This window comes from Sceloporus occidentalis, unplaced genomic scaffold (assembly GCF_023333645.1).
Source record: "Sceloporus occidentalis isolate IW3139 unplaced genomic scaffold, rSceOcc1.0.p SCAF_3, whole genome shotgun sequence".
In the NCBI taxonomy this organism is placed as follows: Eukaryota; Metazoa; Chordata; class Lepidosauria; order Squamata; family Phrynosomatidae; genus Sceloporus; species Sceloporus occidentalis.
This window is the reverse complement of record NW_028316983.1, coordinates 117,372,972-117,395,588: the sequence shown is the minus strand read 5'-3', so window position 1 is coordinate 117,395,588 and position 22,617 is coordinate 117,372,972. Positions and strand designations below refer to the sequence as shown.

At 41.5% G+C, this 22,617-nt stretch overlaps 1 protein-coding gene across 1 annotated transcript in view; it reads left to right on the top strand.

Moving 5' to 3' along the window:
• The first annotated feature begins 1,364 nt into the window (after positions 1-1,364).
• Positions 1,365-22,617, top strand: part of TDRD5 (tudor domain containing 5) — a 53,430-nt gene continuing 32,177 nt past the window's right edge. The window contains exons 1-10 of the mRNA XM_089515931.1: positions 1,365-1,444; positions 3,168-3,406; positions 4,625-5,056; positions 6,182-6,372; positions 7,718-7,801; positions 8,567-8,623; positions 12,017-12,170; positions 15,238-15,389; positions 18,132-18,352; positions 19,859-20,071. Of these exons, the coding sequence (XP_089372057.1) occupies positions 3,175-3,406; positions 4,625-5,056; positions 6,182-6,372; positions 7,718-7,801; positions 8,567-8,623; positions 12,017-12,170; positions 15,238-15,389; positions 18,132-18,352; positions 19,859-20,071 (1,736 nt within the window). The 5' untranslated portion in view covers positions 1,365-1,444; positions 3,168-3,174. The remainder of the gene's footprint in view (positions 1,445-3,167; positions 3,407-4,624; positions 5,057-6,181; positions 6,373-7,717; positions 7,802-8,566; positions 8,624-12,016; positions 12,171-15,237; positions 15,390-18,131; positions 18,353-19,858; positions 20,072-22,617) is intronic.

The window sequence follows — 22,617 nt, the reverse complement described above, 5'->3', positions numbered from 1 at the left end:
TGGGGCAATATTAAAAGATACAGCCATGTTAGTCTGTAGAATCAGTATATAGAAGGCACTTGTAGCCCAATGGTCCCCAAAGTGTGCTCTTTGTAGGCTTGCCATAATTGTCCACCAAAACCTGGGACAAAATGTAGGACATTTAAGAAAAATGGAGGACCTTAAATGTCCTACATTTTGGGCTGAATTTTGTCCTGCAGTTGTCCTACAGTTTGGTCTAGAATGTGTCCTACATTTTGTCCCTGGTAATAGTGGACAATTTTGGCAACCCTATTTTAAAAGGGATTTTGGACTTCAACTCCCAGAATTCCAGATTTAGCCAACATGGCTGAGGATTCTGGGAGCTGAAGTCCGAAATCTCTTAAAGGGCTCAGTTTGGGAACCATTCTATGTAGCCCCTTTGAGATTAACTGAAATAAATAATAATAATAATAATAATAATTAGTATTATTATTATTTATACTCTGCTCTAGACGTTGGCAGTATGTATTGTATATGTTGTTGATGTATATTTTATTGTTGTAATCCGCTCGATCCTTTTGAGAGAGGCGGGCTATAAATAAAAAATTGTTGTTATTATTATTATTATTATTATTAAGCTTTCTTAAAGTCTACTTCCTCAGAAGTAGACTGTAGCCTAGGAAAGCTCATGCTGCCCACTTCTTTCTTTCAGTGGCTGCATCCACACTGCAGAAATAATCCAGTTTGACATCTCTTCAACTGCCATTTCTCAATGCTATGGAAATCCTGGGGTTTATAACTTTAGGATGCATTTAGCCTTCTCTGTCAGAGAGCTCTGGTGCCACAAGAAACTACAGTTCCCAGAATTCCAAAGCATTGAGCCATAAATAAATAATAATAATAATAATGCCAGTTAAATTGGTTTCAAACTGGATTATTTCTGCAGTGTGGCAGCAGCCAGTCTCAAGAATGGGGCAGCAATGTTGTACTTGTGCTTAACACACACTCTTGGGGACTAGCATACTGTATTGCAGTGGTTCCCCAAACTGTGTCCCTGCTTTAAGGGGATTTTGGACTCCAACTCCCAGAATCCCAGACTATTGGCCAACGATAGCTGAGGCTTCTGGGAGCTGAAGTCAAAATCTCTTCAAGGGCACACAGTTTGGGGACCGCTGTGAGTGTATTGGTTCCCCCTCAAGAATTCCAAGCTGGGGATTGGTCAGTCCTGCCTGTCTGTCTAGAGGCAGCCTCCAATAGGCGCCCAGATCTTTTTAATGACCCCGCCCCTCTCTTTAGTTCTCCAACGGTCTGCGCCCCTTGAGGGTTTAATGCGCAAGGGAGAGCGCGCGCGGAGTCTGTTCTGCGCCTGCGCGGCTGGGCTCGAGCTCTGATTGGCGGGCGAGAGAGGCACGTGGTTGCAAGCCTTCTTTCGGGGCGTCTCGCAGCGTGCCTTGGTTCAGTCTCGCTTTTGGAGAGGAAGAGGGTGGGTCGAGGCTGGAGTAGCTGTTGGGGAAGGGCTTACTCCAGGGATGTTGGGTCCTTCCACCCCTTTTGCTCTCTTTTCAGGCCTTATCTATTGCTTTGGGAAAGGTTGGCCCATAAAGCTGCATCCACACTGGAGGAATAACCCGGTTTGGCACCGCTTTAACTCTTTGGGGCTTAAGGCTGTGGAATCCTGGGAGTTGGAGTTTGTTGTGGGGGCCCCCAAGTTCAAACTCCATTAGCAACTGAAAAAGCTTACTAATTAGCTTACTTGCTAATTAGCTTACTTACTGTTCACTGCTACGATCTTTGGAATAGCGGTATATAAATAAAACAAGTTAATTAATTAAGATACAATCATCCCTCCATGTTTGCGTCTTTGGCTTTTCCAGGTTTGATTATTCATGTATTTAATTAATATGTTCGCTCTAGCAATATCTAGGTTCTATAGCAGGACTCTATGGCCGGTGTCTGCTAGAATTTGCACTGACGGTCTTAGGAATAATACTTCTCTAGGCATTTGTCGAAATTGGCGGTTTCTGCAGATGTTGACCATAGAGTTGCACTGTAGGACCTACACATTCCTAGAGAGAACGCTACTAGGCATTTGTAGGCCCTTCGGCACAGATATTGACCATAGAATTGTGCTGGAGGACCCAGAGGTTCCTGGAGAGGCATGTTTTCTCTAATGAAATTCAAAAAATGTATTTTAATGTGTGTTTTTTCCTCCTTCCTGGGGGTCCTGCTCCCCCCCCCCCAACCCCAGCAGATGTGGAGAGCTCACTGTACTTCTTTTGAGATCTAGGTTGCCTCTGCCTTTGCAAGGCTACCAGCCCCTTGTTAGGCAAGAAGCCTTCCATGCTGTTGCACTGGGAAATCTGGAATGATCTGATGCATGAGACCTATCGCTCCTTCTCCGAAGGTGATGAATTTGCAGCAGTGTCACGATAAGAAATACGTGTGACAAACTTCTTTTCAGTTACCTTCTCTTTCATTAGCCCAACCACCTGTGGGATAGTGAAGGAGTAAGTTACAGCAAGGTAATCGTGTTTTATTGTTCCTGAATCTTAATACTACCAGTCTACCTTCATAGTGGTGCTTAGATGCATATTTGCACACATTCCAGCCAAAGGTAAATAGCTGCTTTCATTTGGGAAGTTATGAATACCTGGTTTTCTATGAAAGAGATCTTTAGCTTTAGCTTAGGACCCGTACAGCAGCTTCGGGTCATTTTGGAGGTATGCTGTTTAAATGACACGCACATCTTAAGAGGCCAGAAGCTGTGCCAAAGCTGCGCCCCAGTCTTTAGGATTGGAGAATGGCTTTGACGTGGCTTCTAGCCTCTTAGGATGCATGCATCATTTAAACAGCATACCTCCAAAGTGACCCGAAGCAGCTTTATTTTGGCCTGTCTGTACGGGCTCTTAGTTTATGCCAACAATATTTATAGTATTGCTTTTAGGAATCTTTGATGCTGCAGTTTATCTGCAGCATATGAGAAAGGAAACCATTTCTATTTATTTGCATTCTTTACTTAATCTGTTTAAGAGATGTTGCGTCTCTGAACTTGGAAGTTTTTGGTTTAGAAGTTTGTTCTTCCTTCTGAGGACACTGTAGCTCCCATCAAGTACAAATAGTTCCTTGTCTACAGCTCAGATTATCTGGTAACTTTGGACCTTATTATGACCCAAACAATATTTTCTCTATCTTTTTATGTTCTCCAGTGTAAACATGTCAGATCAAGAACAGCTGATGGACTCCTTGAAGAAGCAAGTGAGGTCACTGTTGATGCCGGCCAAGGAAGGCCTCACCCCTTTCCAGTTGGAAGAAGACTATAAGTCTCTGATTGGAAAATGGCTTCCTTTTCGGGCCCTTGGTTACCATTCTCTTATGGAACTTCTGAAGGATATGCCTGATGTTGTTAAAATATGCCCTAAAGGAAATGGCAATGTTCTCCTCAAAGGTAGGTGTGAGAGAATGTCTGAAGAGTTATTTTTAGCAAACACACAGTAACTTTAGGCTGGGAGTTACAACAAAGAATTCAATGTGGGCAGAAGGTTGTCTATTATAAATATGGCCTGTGGTTTGATGCAACGTGTCACAGGCTCTCTGAGTGAAATATATCCATAATTGCCACTGCAGTGTGATTTGTTAGTACTCCCATTGCTTAAACGTGAACCAATTTTTAGATCTGGAATATTGAAATCTGTAAGCAAAGGACATTTAATGTAATACTTTGTAGCTTTTAAATTAGATCTCACTTTACTACCTGGAGTATAAAAACTAGGATACTTTCATAATAAAACAAATGTGAGATTTGTACACATGTTATGTAAAATCTGACTTAATGTGGATATAGTACATTTTTCTGTCATACATGAAACTAGAGACATTTGTGCTTTACAGAGCGCCCAAAAAGGGCGCTCTGCTGGCGCCAGTGTTTGCTGCACGAAGGAGCCGTAGCGGACAAACCGCACGGCTCCCCCGCGCAGCAAAAAGAACCCGCAAAAAGCAGGTTCTTCTTGCGGCATAGTTGTGACGCCACAAGATGCCAATGGCGCACTTGCGGCATCACAACCGTGCCGTGACGTGCGGACGCTAATGTGTATAGGGCGCTGCCATTTTTACGTCCCCAGTACGTACTGGGGTGAGGCCTGATTGGACGCTGTGTCCTCGGCCAACCCCTAGTACTTACTGGGGCCGGAGCAAATTCCCGTCTGTAATGGGCCATTATGTCTGTATAACATTAGCAGCCAGCCTTCCATCAAAAAGCAAGCCAAGCTATGTGTCGAATAGTATTGTGGGTATTTTGTTTTACATATGCTACTTATGTATTTAAAGCATATATATCCTGCTTCTCACCCATGAAAGACTTTCAGAGAAGCTAACAGACCTGCCATAAGATGTTCTTTGATCTCATTTCAGACGTAAAGCAAATGGAAGGGTGTTGGGAGTTCCTCTTTACATATTACAGTACCTCTTGTATTGAAATGGAAGGGGAGGTGCTTGCAGTCTGGATTGTTAGGTACAGTCTGCTTCAAGAAGGAAATCTCTGTGTTGCTATTATTAGCTTTATCTTTTCAATGGTGTTATTAAAGGGCTGACAAAAAGAAAGGGGTAACAGGAGGAAGTGAACACTGACAACATGGAATTCTTGTCATTATGGGCTTTTGTCTTTTAGCTATTGCAGATGAGTGCACCAAGGAGATTGCAAGCTTGGTTGCCAAACAGAAGAGTAGACCTAAGCCACACAGTTCGAGACAGAGGTTGAATTTATCTTTTCTTTCCACACGTCGTGCTGGACTATCTTGGCACTCTCAGGCTTCTCCAAATTTGCCTCGGAGGGGGCGGCTTCCTCCCATTCTGCCAGCTATTGTAAAAAGTGAACTGAAGGAGTTGCTGAGGACTTCCCCTGTCCTGCTGTCAGATTTTGACAAAGCTTTTTTCCAGCGCTTTGGACGGACATTTCAATTTGTTCGTTATGGGTTCTTCTCCATGTCAGAGGTGCTGAATGCAGCTTCAGATATCATCACAATTGTTCAAACAAGGACAGGGTCCCTATTGACACTAAAAGATAGTTCACCCAAGAAACAGACAGAAAAGCTTCCCAACGGTAAAATAAAATATTCTTAAATGAAGGCTGGGTGCCGGGGAGGGGACTCATGGTTGTGTAGCATCATTAAGTTTCATTTGCCTTACTTCCAAAGTCTATGTACCTGATCAGAGGTGTTTGTTCCTTCCCATCAGTTAAAAGCTTAAACTCTAGCTTCCCAAACTATAGGTCAGCACCTCTTGGTAGTGGCATTCCACTACAGGGCAGGAGGTATCTTGAAGAATCATATATTTCCTTATGAAGAACAGTAGTTGGTGGTGGTGGATTAAATTCTTCCCTGGGAGCATGATTTGCCTCCCCCCCCCCCAGACAATAAAAAGATGTTCAGCCAGGTGTAGTTACAGAAAGGAACATCTTAGCTCCAGTTTGAGTGGTGGTTTAAGCAGTTGAATGGGTCCTGTTGCCAAGCAAGAGTTAATGTGAGGGAGAAGGGTCTATTGTATTAAAATAATTTGTTCTGTTACAGAAGATCTTGTGCATACTGTTGGTTGCACACCTTGTTGCAGTGTACAGTGTACATACTCTTTCAGCTAGATGATAGATATAAGCAGATCCCAGCAGCTGGAGTAAAGAGATGGTGCAATTTTCCAGGTTTAAAATTTGACAACCTTGAGCCATAATTGTATATGCACCTGTCTTTGCATAAACCCTGTTGAAGTAACTAGGGCATATGTTGGAGTAGGCATGCATATGATTGTACTAGAAGTCTGTTAAAGGTAGTGTTGTTGCTAAGTTATGTTCATATGATCAGATGCTTTATAGCACTTATTAGAATTCTTTATTTCCCTCATGAAACTCAGAAAAACATGCTAATGTTCATATTTAGAAAGACTCTGACATAAGCTAGCGTTTTCTTTCTGAGGTGTGATTTTTTTTCTCACTTGGAAACAAAATGCTGTTTCTTGTTCTAAGCCTCATGCAGTTTGACAGAATTCTCTAGAGATAAATTGAGAGGCTCTGGCATTATGCTCAACTGTTGGCCTGTATCAAGTATTTGCTTAACAGGAGAAAGTGTATGATAATGAATATGAGACTTCCAGTGTTACCTGATTAGGGAAATAGAAAATCATGGCTGCTGAAGTTATAGCTGAAATCTTTTTTTTTGGCTTCATTATGGTGAAGCAGTAATTCAACCAGATCAGAGCAAGCAGATTTTGCCTACTACTGTGGAATCACCTGTAGTGAATATAACTTCTCTGGCACCTGGCCTATCTATGAATGACCAAAGTGAGACTCCAAAGGAGGAATCTGCTATTTCTGTACCAGAATTGAAAGTGGAACCCCCACTAGTGAAATCTGGAGAGAGAATAAAACAAGTAAGTTGTAAAAGTATTGCACTACGAGTGGCTATACTATGGGAAATTTCAGGGATATTATATGTTAATGAATTTGAGAAAGCTTAAGGAGACATTTCATGGTTTCAATTCCTTACTCTTGGTTTATATGGAATGGTGCTATATGAGGATTTAAATTCTATGGGTGTGGTGAGGGAAAAGGGTGGCGGGAGCCTTTAGTCAAAGTACGGTCGGCCCTTCTTATACACAGATTTTTTTATACACGGATTCAAGCATCCATGGTTTCAAAATGTTAAAAAAAAGTATAAATTTCAAATATCAAACCTTGATTTTCCATTTTTTTATAAGGGACACCATTTTGCTAAGTCACTATATTTAATGGGACTTGAGCATACACGGATTTTGTTATACATGGGGGATCTTGGAACCAAACCCCACCGTATACCAAGGGTCCACTGTATTGGTGCTCAAGAAAGACAAGGGGAAGCAGCAACTTTTAGGATCAAGGTGGGGATGATGCAAATTTGGATGTTCCCAAATTTGTTTTATTGTGAAGCTTCCAGTGTAAATTTAATATTTTCCTAAAATTCTTGAAAGGCAAGGTTTACAAAAATGAAGCCTAGTTTACATACACTGACAAAGGACCCCGGTCAGTTGTGTCTCTGTTGTCCATTCTGTTGTCCAGCAACAAAATCTTTGTTTACCGTATATACTCGACTATAAGTCGATGACATATATAAGTCGAAGTCAGGTTTGGGGGTCAAAATTATGGATTTTTATATCACCCATGGATAAGTCGAGGGTAAAACTTAGGAGCATTTAATGAAGGATGTAAAAGATGAAGTAAAGGAAAACAATGCCAAAGAACTTCCAGAATTTCAGCAGGCATAACTATTTGTTTTCATACTAAAGGCTGGGAGAAGAGGGAGAAAATGAGAGAGAAGAGGAGGGTCAATGCTTCCAGGACAGATTAAACTCTTGCTTTTCACCATATATACACACACACACATATACATACATACATTGACCCATGGATAAGTCGACTCAGGTTTTTTTAAATCAATTTTTAACCTAAATTTCTAGACTTACACATGAGTATATACAGTAGATAGGTTTTTGGTTTTGAAGGTTGTTTGCTGCTGTGGTAAGTTTTAGTTGATGGTTCTCATTCCTTTATTTTTTGTTTGTTTAACGGATATATTTTAACTAATGCTTTTTATTCATGTGTGTTTGTTTTCGTTAATGTTATACAGTGTTTTATCATCAATGATTTGAGCTCTGTTTTCATTTGAAAGATGGGTTATAGATTTAAAACATATTTCTTCTCACTCTTTGGATTTCTGTGTATTCCTCCCCTCCTCCTAAGCTACAAAAAGACATGAAAACAGTACTTGCCAATAAAGGACCTGGAGGAGTAGTCAGCTCAGAACTCAAGGAAAAAATAAAAACGGTAAGTCTACTAATTGCTTAATTACATCTTTTAAGACAAGACTGGTTGTGAAAAAAATATATCAAAGGCCCTGTACAGACAGGCCCTTTGCAGTTCGCCCATGACGTGCTAGGGTTGCCTCGGGGCAGCGTGTGCACTCTCCCCGCAACCCTAGCACATGACGAGGGTGTCGCAGCTGTGCAGCACCACCCACACGGTGCGCACAGCTATGACGTCGCAGCTGTGCAGCATTCAAACAGCGCTGCGCAGCTGCGACATCATCGGCACGTCTTTGTAGGTTTGCAAGCAGCCGCTTTTTAATGCTCCTTTGTTGCTGCGCAGCAGTGTCACACTGGTTGTTGCAGTGCTGCTGCGGAGCAAAGAGGTGCCTCTTTCTGGTGGTCTGTACCCCGCCAAACCATGGTATGGTGCTAAAAGAATGAGCTTCAAAGAACCATTAAATTCATATTCTCCCTCCTCCTCATGTTGGTTTCCTTTCTCACCTGTCTCCCTGGTGTGTGTTAAGCAATGCCTTATCAGTCCATCTTCATTGGTAAACTATGGTTTATAATATAAGCTTTATATATTTACTCTGCTAATTAAGATCGAAACTAAGGAAGAATGTCTGAATTAATTTAGCTTCTAATGCTGACCTTCTCTGTGAATAATATTTAAGAAATCATGGAGCATCCAAACTGTATATATTGTAGCTCTGTACAAATTTATAATGAACATTTAAGTAAGCATAGCAAACAGTTTTTCCTTATATGTTTGTTCTAAATTTAGATTGTTGCACAGTACCCAGAAGGTTTGCTTGCTTCCAAGTTGTCTCATGAATTTGAGGTAAGTACAGTCTTCTTAGCTAATTACATGTTTACAATTTGCCTTTACTTCTTTACTGTTGTTTTTACCACCATACCACCTTGTACCACCATATCACAACAGGGTCGAGAATTTTCACCCTTCCTGAGCCCTTGACATAGTTGTCAGAGGTTATGCTATCGAATTCTGAAAATGTTCTCCTTCCGGCATCCTTCATACTACACCTCCCTGGGCCACACTGCTCCAGGAGATGGACATTCCCTTGCAAAAAGGGAGCATCAAACCTGTCTCTCCTTCGCAGTAGTGTCAGAGTTTCTTTTCCCATTATTTTATGGTAACCAAGAAGGATGCAGGTTTGCATCCTATCCTGGACCTGGGGAGGCATCTATCACTACATCCATGCAAGGTGCTTCAGGATGGTGACTCTCAGCTTTATCCTCCCTTTGATGTAAAGATGATTGGTATGCCACTCTCATCTTCAAGGATGCCTGCTTCCACATTTCAGTTCAGTTATCCCACTGATGGTTTCTCTACTTCACCATAGGGAAGTTAGCTTACCATGAGTTCTCCACTTTGATTTCAGCACCACTGCCTGTATCATGGCAGTGGTAGCAGCCTTCCTGCAGCAGCGGAGTGTCATCCTTTACCCATTTATAGACAAATGGTTAGTTGTTACCCTCACTAGGTGTCAGCTGTTGGACACAGGTGTCATCCTGAGCCTTCTTAAGTGACTGGGCTTTGTCTTGAACTAGGAGAAGTCTCAATTGGCTACCACTTAGAGCATAAAGTTCACTGGAGTGATACTGGATTCAAAGACCTAGTTGCTTTTCTTCCAGATGACCAGTTCTCAGAATTTTGTTGGTTGGTCCTCCATCACCTCTGCTGCAGGAAACGCAGGGCCAGACAGGTACAAACACTTTTGGGTTGCCTGACGTGCACCACATTTGTCATGTACTATACCAGACTTTGAATGAGACCTCTGAAAGCCTAATTCATTTCTCAGTTCAGTCTGTTTTGAGGCTCCCCTATGAAGTGACTCTCCATCTGAGGACTGTTCAGTGTTCTTTCAAGTAGTGCTTGAAGACGGCCAACATCAAGAGTGGGATGCCTTTCTCTTCTCAGTCTCATGTGCTCATCACAACCAATGTTTTGATAATGGGGTGAGGGACCCACCTTGATGACTTCTTGGTACTGGTTCTGTGGTCACTGGAAGAAAAGTCTTTTCACATCAGCACCTTTAAACTATTAGCAGTGGAGAAGGCATTTTGGTCCTTTGAAGTTCTTTTGAGGGGCAAAGTAGTGCAGATGCTGACTGATAACATCAAGGTCATGTACTACCTCAACAGGCAAGGGGGTACACAGTTCATGATGCGGGGCTAACATCAGAAGGATTATGTAACACTCTAGAACAGGGGTAGGCAACCTTTTTGAGCCAGGGGCCAGGTTGCTTTCCCTCAACAACTGGGGGGCCGAACTCAAAATGGCGCCTGGAGCGGCGCGGAAGCTGCGGCGGGGGCGGCAATCGGCGGCAGGACTGGGCTGGGGCCGGTCCCAAGGCCTCGCTGGGCTGGATCTGGCCCGAGGGCCGTAGATTGCCGACCCCTGCTCTAGAAGGTTCCAAAAATGCACTGCACAGGCACAGGATAACCCATTTGTGTGAGTTCACTTGAAGTATTGACAGTTACAGGTATGCAACCAGTTCATGTTGGACTCTCACAGAACATCCATGGTGAAAATATAAAAGACCACATGGAAAACATTGTGTCACTGATATTGAAGGAAATATGTTAACCATTCCTGTACAGTTCTTGTAAAGATCCTGGAGTTCTTGCAGACCAGGCTTGACATAGGCCCCAAACTCAACACCCTCAGGTCTGAGACTTCTGTTTTTCCTTCTGTGCTGTTATCCTTAGCTAAAGGCCACATTTCCTCCCATCGTCATATTAAAAGATTCCTCATAGGTGCTTCCTTTCCTTCCTCTCCAGTACTACATCGGTTTCCCACCTGGAACCTCCACCTAGTCCTCAAAGTACTTACAAACTCCCCCTCAGTTTAGACTTGTTTACCTTCAAGTCCACTTTCTTGGGGCTATTATCTCTACCAGGTGGATGTTGGAGCTCAGGGCTGAATCCATACACTGTTGAACCTTTGAAAGTGTCTCAGTTACTATGACCTTGGCCTATGTTCCTGCCCAAGGTCCATTCATGTCTTTCGCCAGTCAGAGTCCATCTCCTTGTATTTCTTCTGTCCTCACTCTTCCACCCATTCAAAAAGCTCTGGCACAAGCTCAGTGTTAAGTGACTTTTGAAAATATGTATTTGGTGGCTCTGCATTCTATGATAGGAAAGTTACTCAGGATTCTAATCTAATCTAATCTAATCTATCTTCATTCTAGGGAAGATCTAAAAAGACTGGTGGGAAGCTAAGGAGAAGGACATCCCTAAGAGTACAGCACAGTGGGGTCAGGATAGGTAGATAAAGAGGGAGGGTACTTTAGGTCACTCAAACTATCTAACTCTTATTACTACTGCCCACTCTGAGACATTCTTGTTGTTGTACTTCTAGCATTTCCTTCCTTTCCTCTGATGCTATTCTGCTTTATTTGTACTAATTTCCTTTCACTCTCTCTGCCCTACTATGCCTTGGCAATGATACAGAACTGGAGATAGAACCAGGAGAGGGGGAATTGAGTTCTTTTTCCTGTCAAATGACCATAATCTGCATAGTCTGGGTGGCATCAGGACATTATCCACTTCTGGATGTCTTCTTTTTCAGCAGAAAAGAATGAACTTGCACAGTAAGTACTCACTGTGCTAGTTTTATCCACAATTAGGCTAAATCTTTGTGTGAGACATGATAACAAAGGTATCTTACATTTTCATCAGTGTTAGTGGCCTGATTCTCTTCTCAGGCTGCCCACTCAAGACACTGAGGTGCCAGTAGTGACAAATTGCTGCTCTTGGTGACCCTGACCATCATCCTGTCTTTCCTTACTCTCTGTTCTTCATGCTGTAGCAGTTGTTGCTGTCTTGCGTCATATTTCCTCGCTTTGACTTACTCAACATTGCACCATTATTGTCCTTATTGTCTCGAGTACCTTTCCTTTAAAGATATGCTGGTTGCATCAAGATGCTAGAGTATCTTCACTGAGACTTGTCACTGTATGTAAAGACACACCAGCCTGAGTGAGCCCTTCATTACAGGGAGGATCTTCAGAGTAGGTAGGTAAGTGAGGCAAGGCAATGGGAGGGAGGAGAAAAGTAGTAGCAAGATAGCAGCAGGGACATTTTTCCTCCTCCTCCAGAAGTTAATGTGCTCAATCTTCCACTGTAATATTAATATAATAATGGAAAATTAAGCCAAGGAGAAAATGCTGCAGGTTTCTTTGACTTGTAATACTTTCTTTCCATCTAGGTGCATTTTAAAGAAGCATTGCCAGTAAGGGAGCTGGGTTTCTTAAACCTGATGGAGCTCATTGGTGCTCTTAGCGATACTCTCTATATTGAATGCAAAGAAGGGGAAAAAGACTGGCTCATCTTTGACACTGATTCACAGCGGTTAAAAGATGGTATGTGGGGGACACTACATGTGCAAGTTCTTCCAGGAAGAGCAAGTGCATTGAGCCAGACAACCAAGTGTTATCTCTGTATCATTTGTAATATAAGCATATATTTGAAGTGTGTTGAATGCTCCCTCTTCTGCCTTAGCAAACAGTATACTGTATTTGTGTGTTAGGCATTTCACATTTGGGAGTCAAGAGTCATACATTGTAGCAGATGCTTCTTGTTTTTATACAGAGAGTACATTGCTTGAACTTGTGGGCTGTGATTTCCAAAAAGTCCTTATTCTGATATCCTGGGGGAATCAGTGTTTATCAGTGAAGTTGAAGGCTTTCATGGCTGGCATCCATAGTTTTTTGTGCGTTTTTCGGGCTATGTGGCCATGTTCTAGAAGATGCCAGCCACAGATGCAGGTGAAACGTCAGGAATAAACTCTTCTAAAACATGGCCACATAGCCCAAAAAACCCACAAAAAATTTCGTAAAAATATTCCTGCACATTGCTAAATGTCACCACATAACAAAATTTGATAGAATGATGGATTGATATATTATGAACAGTTAAGTACTTACCAAGTCATCACCCTGGCAGCTTCCTTAGAAAGGCTGCCTTGAAAGAGCTTTCATCCACATGTATGTTATCTTGTCCGTCACGTCCAATGCACTTATGTGGAGTGAGATTAGGACAGAATTCCACTGGATCAATATAAATTATAATCAGACAATGAGAACACAGAATTGCCCTGAATTTCATGGGTAAAGAATGCCCTATGTGCTATAATAGGTAGTTTCTAATAAGTTGTAGTTGCAAGATGGGGAAATTGGTCCTCTAAATGCTGGGTTTCAACATCCCAACTAACTTTGTCAATGGTCAGGGTAACAAATATATCCCAGCTTTATCTGTAGAACCACAGCTCCCCCAGCTTTGCTGTCAACTCTCTGTAGTAAGAATACTATCATGAATAGAGTCTGACTTCACGGACAAGGTGGAGTGTTGACTCCAGGGAGCCTGCATATCTAATCACAGCTGGACAGTTGGCATAGTTGTATTTCTATGCTTTTGGATCTTTGCCTATGAAATCAGTACCTGGGTGAAATATACTTCAGATACTGGCAAGACTGAAATGAGGGGCAACCCTGTCTGTAATATGTTCTCTTGCTCCTCTTTGAGGAGAATAGGCCAATTTTGATCCATGTGCAGAATAATTTTGTACCTACAGTTTAGTAGCATTGATGCAATTATGTTAATTTAATGATTCTAGTGCTTAACATGTTGAATTTCCGGTCTCTAACACTGGCCTGGAGATTTTTATGTTCTGATGAAATAGTACTGAAAATCTGGAATGACTAAATCTTCCGTCTGACTGACTCTTCAAGACACTTGTCCTAAGTATGCAAGGTATTGGCTGCTTTCAAATGATGTTTTGATTGTGCAACTGACTTAACTAATTCCCAGAATGGGGAGGCGATGTGTGTTGTGTACGAGTGTGTGTACACCAGACAATGACATCTTCTGTTCTTTTGGTATGGTGAAAGAGGCACCCAGATTTGGCTTGAACAAGGGTCATGTGAGAAGAGGGACAGAAACATATATCTAAGGCCTTAGCTTCTTCCCAGTTCTTCCCCTTGCCTTCACCCAGGTTAGATTTCACCACTCTCAGGTTCCACCGCTCTCCATGCTGTTAGCCCATTTGAATCCTTCCACTTTTACCATACATTATAAACTGAACAGGTTTACCTCTACAGAAGCCACCTTTGTAGGTGTATTCCTTTGGTAGGTGCATTCCCTGGCAGGTTGTCCCTTTCTAGACTGGCCACCACTTTGCCTTAGGGTCAGATCGTGTGTGGTTTTATCACAGTCCTGGATATTTCCTTATTGCATGCAGAGAATGGCATGTTGGATACTTACTACAGTAGTCTATTTTTGCAGAAGAAGGATTTAGTATCTTTGACTAACTAGCTGGTTTTGTTGTGCTCCAAAGTTGTGGTGACTCCTTTTTTTTGTCCTGAGTCTGGCCAGTCCTTTGTTGACACTTCTTTTGCTCTTTCTTCCTCTGGCTCAGCTATAGCTAAAAATTGGGAGAGGAGCTAAAACTCTGGGTTTAAGCTTTTGTTCCTCCTCTCACCTGACCCTTGACTAACCTGGGTGGTAACAGGAGATAATCCAGTACTGGATGGCTTCTTCTTACACATACAATAACAGTCTTCCATAGAAAGCACTCAATATGCCATTTTCAGTCCCCCAATGGCTTTTTCATTATTTTTCCTTACCACAAAAATTCACCCTGCTGGAGGAGGACAAAGTACACAGCATGGGAAGTTGTCAGTTCATCATTGCATATTTACTTGCATGTGTTAATGCTCCATTAATTATTTTTGTGGGTTTTTGGGGCTATGAGGTCGTGTTCTTGAAGAGTTTGTTCCTGGCATTTCGTCAGCAGCTATGGCTGGCATCTTCAGAGAATGCTGGCATTGAAGAGAGTGGAATATATATACTGTTGGTTGAGAGGAAGTGATTTGCATGTTAATCTGTGTTTCTTCTCAACCACAGTATATATACCCCACTCGCTTCCATGCCAGCGTTCTCTGAAGATGCCAGCCACAGCTGCTGGCGAAATGCTAGGAACAAACTCTTCAAGAACATGACCTCATAGCCCCCAAACCCCACAAAAAACTATGGATACTGACCGTGAAAGCCTTCAGCTCCAATGATTTCTTCTCAGATGTTAAAGTCTGTAGTCCAAACTATACACTATGTTAGTCAAATAAAGTGTGCTTAACCTGATACCTCTAGTTTTTGAGAAAACAAACTCACAGGGTTCCAGTCTGGAACAGACTTTTAATCCAGATCAGGGCCTCGTACTAACTTTTGGCTGAAAATTGGTCCTTGCTTAACTGTTACTTTGCTGTTTACCCTTAAAGCTCTATGATAACTAGGTAGGGGACAATTTTCTGCAGAAAATCAGTTAAATAGTATTTTTGAAATATGTGACTCGGTTTGGCTTGGTTCTGTATCTCTTGTATAGTGTTACTGTGTGTAAATTCCCTTTCATATAAATGTATATTGTTTTTACAGATGATGAAGAAAATGATAAGACAGTCCAGTCTGATCCCTTAGTGCAGGAGAACATCTCTGATGAGCACAGGCTGCCTTGTTGGGGCTTTCCTATTGAGGATACTAAAAATCTGGAGACTAAGTTCAGTATAGTAACAAAGATGGTGACACCGGTAGGGTGGCATTACAATAATATTATGATAAGCACGATCCAACAGATAACTAACCATTCATGGTTTTTATTATGTTAGGTTTTTTTTAAGGTGGTGGTATACAGTTTTTAAATGATTATGCTTGTAAAGGAAAACCTCTGCAACCAACAGCCTAGCTTCTCCATTTCAGGGTTTTCTTTGAACAGTATGACTGTGCTGATCCTCCCATTTGCACAATAAAGACTGTGCCTCAGTTTCCCCTTCCATTGATATGAGCTCTAAGGATTCTCTGGTGACTTCTTACCTCTGCCCCATTGAGGACCAATTGCCACTGATCAAGTCAGCTTTTATACCAAAGCTGGGCTGGGACCCCTGATGGAGAACAATTCAATCAGTATGGACTGATGACTCCCATGTCAGTGCGTTACTAATAATAGGGTTTAAAAGAAGGCATCCAAGGTGCTGAGTCCTTTCACCAAAACAGAGTTAACACATTAAATAACCCATCTAAAGTTCAGACCAAAGGAGTGGATTCACCACTGCACTGGCATAAAAGCCACCAGCTACCACTAGGTTTAATCCAAGAAGTTTTTGTGGGTTTTTCAGCGTTTGGCGTCCTGCTTGTAAACTGTTATTTTAGCAGGTTCCCCTAAAGAGGTGTTAAAGAATTGTGACCATTCTGGTGTTCAGGAGTGGAAGCCATGTGGTTCTCCAAATACTGTTGGATTGCAGTTTCTGGGAGCTCTAGCCAATGTAATTCATTGGAGGAATGCTGTGAATTGCAATCCAACGACATCTGGAGTGATGATTGATTCCCACCTGTATAGTAGGCTGTCTCACAATGTATTTAAAGATGTTTGCACTGATTCATTCAGTCCTTTGTTCAGTCTGTACATTTTATTTCGTGCAGTGCTCCTTGTTCATGAAATTTACCATGAATATGTATGTGAAATTCTTCAGTGTTTGGGGACTCCATGAGTGATACCAGTGATACCAGTTTCATTAAATAGGGTGTGTGAGGGTTATTCTAAGTAAGGGAATTTTATAGCAAAAGAATATCACTTTGTGATGGACCAACCTGTTCTCCAGGCACAGACAGAAAGTATAATTTACAGAGTGAAGTTAATTCAGTCAAGCCAGGAAAAAAAAAATCAAAAACCTGATGCCATTGACATACATTTTCCTAATCTTACTCATACATGAGATGGGATTTGTAGTCCTTGATGTTTCTGGATAAGTGGGAGCCTGGACTCTGTTATCCGTCTCTACCAACCTCCTGGTTCCAGAGCTACTGGTTAGAAGCCTCTCAAGGTCTGCCACGGCAGAGGCAGAGACAAAAGCAGATGGGCCAAAGCCTCATGTTGTCTGTAGGCCTTTTAAAAAACCTCCTCTCAGAACCGTCTTGAAGGATTGCAATTCACCCCAATGGCTCATCTCATTGGACAGTTGCCATCTCATCCCCTGTGATGTAAATCCCCATTAAAATGTAACTGAATTTCCTCCCACATTTAACCCTTTGTTATTTGGGTAGGAGCGTCTGATAAATGGACTCCCATTTATCTCAGGAGGTTAACTTGATAAAATGTTTTTATTTACTATGTTCATAGTAGAGATATGTGTTCTAGTGATACAGAGGGGAGGGGTGGGCATATCCAAATATTCAAGAGCTTTGTGGCATGGTAAAACAGAAGCTCTGTTTTTTTTTTGCCACAGAAAATAAATAGATAATCTGTATGCAAGTTTAAAACCAAATACACAATGGAAAGAGAGGGGAAGGGTTTGCCACCGCTATATATCAGATGCCTGTAATACGTAAACAATCAAAATTATGAAAAATAGTGGTCCTATTTTCTTTTCCTGTACCTCCTGCCCTGTGCACTACTTTGGGAATTATTGGCACTTGGAGAATGACTGAAAACCATTCATCTTGAAATGCTGTTAGACCCTAACTAACTAACCATCCAAATTATGAAACCAGCATGGTGTACAGTAGTTGTTTGAGCATAGGATTACAGCTTTGGAGATCAGGATTTGAATTCCTGCTTGGCCTTGTAAACCTGCTGAGTGACCTTGGGCAAGTCATCTCAGCCTCATAGAAAGGCAAAGGCAAACCATTGAACAAATCTTTCCAAGAAAACTCTGATAGGGTCACTTTAGGATCGCCATAAGTTAGAAACAACAAGGCACACAACAACAGCAACAAGATATCACATCCATTGGTGGTTTTCTTATTCATTGTAACTTGCTTGTTATTGCTAGGATCTAACAAGGATCTGTGCATTACTTTGAGTAAGCATTGCACAAGTCTAAAAACTTATTTTCTTTTTCATTGTATGGCAAATGAGATAGAGAGAGAAAAAGAAAGATGCATTAATATTTCAGTGAAGACATGTAGTATTTCAGTGAAGGCATGTAAACCGCACAGGGAGTGCTAGTTCACTGATAAGTGGTATAGAAATGTACTTGCTATTTCTAATGGAGGAATTCTTTTCTGAGTTTTCTTTGATCTTTGGCTGAGAAAAATGCAGGATAGATGGAGTGAAAGGGAGATGGATGGTCTGTGTGTTGTATGACACTGTATAAATCTTTCATTGAGTGTCAGGGCAGCTGCATTCCGTGCTGTGTTTGTTTTATTAGGAGGGACAATTGCAGGATTGGAAAGAAAGGTGTATGTCTTCAGGCAACTAGGATTCAATAACCATGGTAGTATCTTGGATCTTACATAAATATGCAACTTCATTAATTTTCCCTTGTGGTTTGCAGTACCTGGGTATAGAGAAGTCTTGCATTATGCAGGAGCTCATGGAAAAAGAAATCCCACCTGATGCTGCCCAAGACAGAAGTCTTTATAGTCTTCCTGAGTTTGAAACCAGTGCTTTGGTGGGAGTATTTGTGGAATACATTGTGTCTCCTTCACAATTCTATGTCCGAATCTTCAGTGCAGAAACATCTGATAAACTAGAAGACATGATGATTGAGATGAGGTGAGGAACACTTAGCCATATTTGTTGCATTAGTGATCTGGAGGTGGTATGTATACTGGCTAATCTTGTAGGGAGAATGAGAATCTTATCTGTTTTTGTATGTTTGTATATTTGTGATATGTTCATATTTACTCAAAACCATAAATTACAAGAATGTCATAACTCATATATCCAATAATACAGATAGTGGACAAGAACTGGGTAATTAAACAACAACCGGGAGTCATGTTCGGGTTGGATGAAGCATAAATAAAATCAATAGTAGTAATGAGATTAACTCTTATGGAGATCAAATTTCTTGGTATTCTGCCCAAGGCCTCCAAAGCCTACATTCATTGACATAATCTTCTGATTTCAGCCATTTTTGTTTCTGTGCTAATCTGTGCTACTTGCTAATCCCATAAAACAAGAAATATCAAAGACAGAGGAAGGGATATTTTTACATATTAGGAGCAAAGATTGCCAAAGTTTGACAAGTAGAAAAATCTCCCTCTTTACAGAACACACATGTGGATTGTCTTCCAACAATGACTTCATACAGTACAAGTAAAGATGATCAATGTATTGACAAGATTTGGTTTCTGACATTAATGGTCATGTATGTATTAGCTGTTTCTTGCAGATTTAGATAATCCAGTTTCAGAAAGGCACACAAGTTGGTTTTCCAGCCGGCTTGCCCAAAGGTGGGGAGGAAACCCATCAGGTACCCCACGGAGGAAGGGATGCAGGGATGGCAAGGGAAACCCACCTTCACCCGTGGGTCACTTGCCCCCTGACTTGGTCCTTCTTTTCCAGGACATGCCCTCCATTTCAGCCTTATGTCCATTTCAGCCTTCTGTAACATGTTCCTCCTCTGCCCCCCCCCCCCACCCCCGCAGCACAAGTTTGTCAAAAGTCCAGGCTTCTGCTTACTGACGGATGATTGACATGCATTTAGATGGGGCGCAACTAGTGGGGACGACAACCGTGCCAAAAAAAAAGTGATAAGGGGGAAAAATGCTTTCATAGTGGGAACCAGGGACCTTTTGGAATCGATTTCCAACATGAAGCGAGGGCGAATCAGGAATCAATTTAAACTGCAAGTGGGAATAACCCCTTTGTCAGGGCAGTATTGTGCCAAGGAGCAGTCTCAAACTGTGAACTTGATCTTCCAGACATGTACAACTCCTTCCAGGTTATGCTGAATACCAATTCCTTACTTAGATCTTTTACTGACCAGCAGCTCTTCCCATCTTTTGGGGGGTGGAACACACTCCCTCGGAGTGTAGTGGAATCTCCCTCCTTGGAGGTCTTTAAACAGAGGCTGGATGGCTATCTGTCGGGGATGCTTTTACTTGGATTTCCTACATGGCAGGGGATTGGACTGGATGGCCCTTGCAATCTCTTCCAAGTCTATGATTCTAATGTTATTTTTAATGTGCAAGTGTACACATGTGACTGGAAAGGATTCTGTTAATCATGTGTAAAATTGTACTATTAGTGATACATTTGAATTCTGTCTTGCAGAAGATGTTATTCTTGTAAGAATGTAGCTGACCGTTACACCATACCTGAAACCTCAATCCAGCCTGGCCAGCTTTGTTGTATAGGGAATTCAAAAGGCAAATGGTGGTACCGTGTTATTATTCATCGAATAGTTGATGACCAAAAAGTGGAAGTATTTTACGCAGACTTTGGAAATATGGGTATAGTCCAGAAATCTGCCCTAAGGTTTCTCAAGTAAGTAAGTTTTGTGTTAGCTTCTCATTAATGTTACATAGCTAGTTGTTGTGGAACATGTGAACACATAGAAGAGTCTTTTATGGCCACCTGGTATTTATTTACAAATTATGGATTATTTTAAAATCTTATGGTAGAGTCAGGGTACCTCTTTTTTGAATGAGTTTTTAAATCCTTACTTAGCTGTAAAAGTGTATGCCATTAAGCTTTTACAAAGTACCATAATGTAGGGAGATCTTGTAGCACCTTTGAGACTAACTAAAGAAAGAAGTTGGCAACATGAGCTTTTGTAGACTTAATTCTACTTCCTCAGATGCATTTGGATGGGGAGGAAGTAGACTTAAGGGGGAGAGGAAGTAGATTGAGGAAGTAGACCTAAGTCTATGAAAGCTCATGCTGCCAATTTCTTTCTTTAGTTAGTCTTAAAGATGCTACAAGATCTCTCTACATACTGATACTACAGACTAATACACGGCAGTATTTTGAAAAGTACCATAACTTTAGTGCTTCCACCTTGGCTTGTCCTGATAGTTTGTGTCATCTGGCAATTTGAGAAAGAAGATTTAAGCATGCATTGGTACTAGATGTATGACAAAATAATCATAAGGGAGCCCTGGTGGCGCAGTGGTTAAATGCCTGTACTGCAGCCATTCACTCAAAACCACAAGGTTGCGAGTTCAAGACCAGCAAAAGGGCCCAAGCTCGACTTAGGATTGCATCCTTCCGAGGTCGCTAAAAGGAGTACCCAGACTGTTGGGGGCAAATTAGCTTACTTGCTAATTAGCTTACTTGCTGTTCACCGCTATGATCTTTGGAATAGCGGTATATAAATAAAACTTATTATTATTATTATATGAGTTTTTTGAGGTGATATTTCGTGATATGTTTTTTCTCATCATATGCTCTGTTTTCACCTGCTCTTGTAAACATGATTCCTCTCATTTTGTATTTGATTTAGGTAGAAAACAAATGGGAAATCACGATGTATATTCACATCTCAACTGAACATTTGTTTTATTAGGGACCAAGCCTCTTTATGGGGTATATCAATGCCAATGCTTAGTTTTCTCTCCAAGCTCAGAGGTCAGCTGATCTGGAAAGGGCTGTGTGTTTCCCAGGTGGAAAGCAGTTTCTTATCTCAAATTCTGAAGGAACTCCTCTCATCCCAGCCTCCAGTTTCATTTCTGGAATGAGGCATGAACCTTCTGGGCTCTCATCTTAGTGAAAAGAAAATGTTCCTTGGTAGGCGTCAAAGACAGAGCCAGTAGTTTGTCCTTCTATTGTACAGGAGTATATACTGGTTGTCTTGAAAGCAAGAAAAGAAGCCCTCCGCATCTCATAATTCACATACATTTGAGTAGCAAGGCCCCTTAAACAATAGGGGGAAGGGTACAAGTGCAAATGAGGACAACAGTAAAGCCATACACCAGTGAAGTAGCAAAAAAAATGTCTCTTGGCAGCAGAGCTGCAGTGCCCACTTATCAGAGATAATGATTTCCACTCTAGCCCTAGATGCAACAAGAGATCTGACTGAGAGAAGTGGGATTATCGCTCAGGCCCTGGAAATGGGCAGATTGATACAACATTAAGACACTAGCAGCTGTATAGTATGCTCAACAGATATATATTTCAAGATGGGAGCAGGGATTATGTTCAATTTTTAGTCCGGGGGAGCTATGACTAGGGAACATGTACTTCATTCTGGACAAGAAAAGTCTGAACAAACACATCAAGAAGGAGGTGTTTCTAATGGAAATGCTGAAGTTTAACAACCAAAGCCTCAGGAAAAAAGAATTATCCATAAACTGCAAAGTGGGGCTATCCTCATAATGTACCCCCCCCCCCCCAAACACACAAACAAGTGATTGTGCTTCCATTATTTTGCTGGATCCAGTTCTGAGCTTTTCCCTTTGGCTTAACTATTGCTCTTCGGGTATTCACTAAATGAAAGCCCCTATAGCTGTTCTCATATACCAGGGAAGTTTCAGTCCAGGCATAACTGTATGGAACTCCTTCCAGAACCATTACCTGCAAAACACTGGGTTTGCAGGGCAATCTGAAAATGAGCACCTTAATACCATCCCACAGCCACCATTTCCTCAGGTAAGTGTTCATAGCACCCATGTTGGCATTCTCCATTCATCAGACCAGATGACTTGCACGACACAATCTTTAATCCAGGATATGCCTACAAATATGTGGCAAAATATGCCTACAAATAAAAGCGTACAGTACAAGGATACAGGACAAAACCAGACCGAATCATCTCAATAGGCTCCATGGAAAAACCTATGAATATCACTGTAATTCAAGTATATGCACCAGCCACAGAGGCAGAAGAGGAAGAAATTGAAAGTTTCTAGGAGGGAGTGCAGGAAGAAATTGACAGCATACCAACACAGGATTTCAGGCTGATATTGGTGAATGGAATGCTAAAGTTGAAATCAAAGAAGAATAAAAAATAATACGCAGATTTGGATTAGGCAAAAGAAGCAAAGCAAGTCAGCGTTTGCTAGATTTTTGTGAGAGCAACAGCAAATACATTT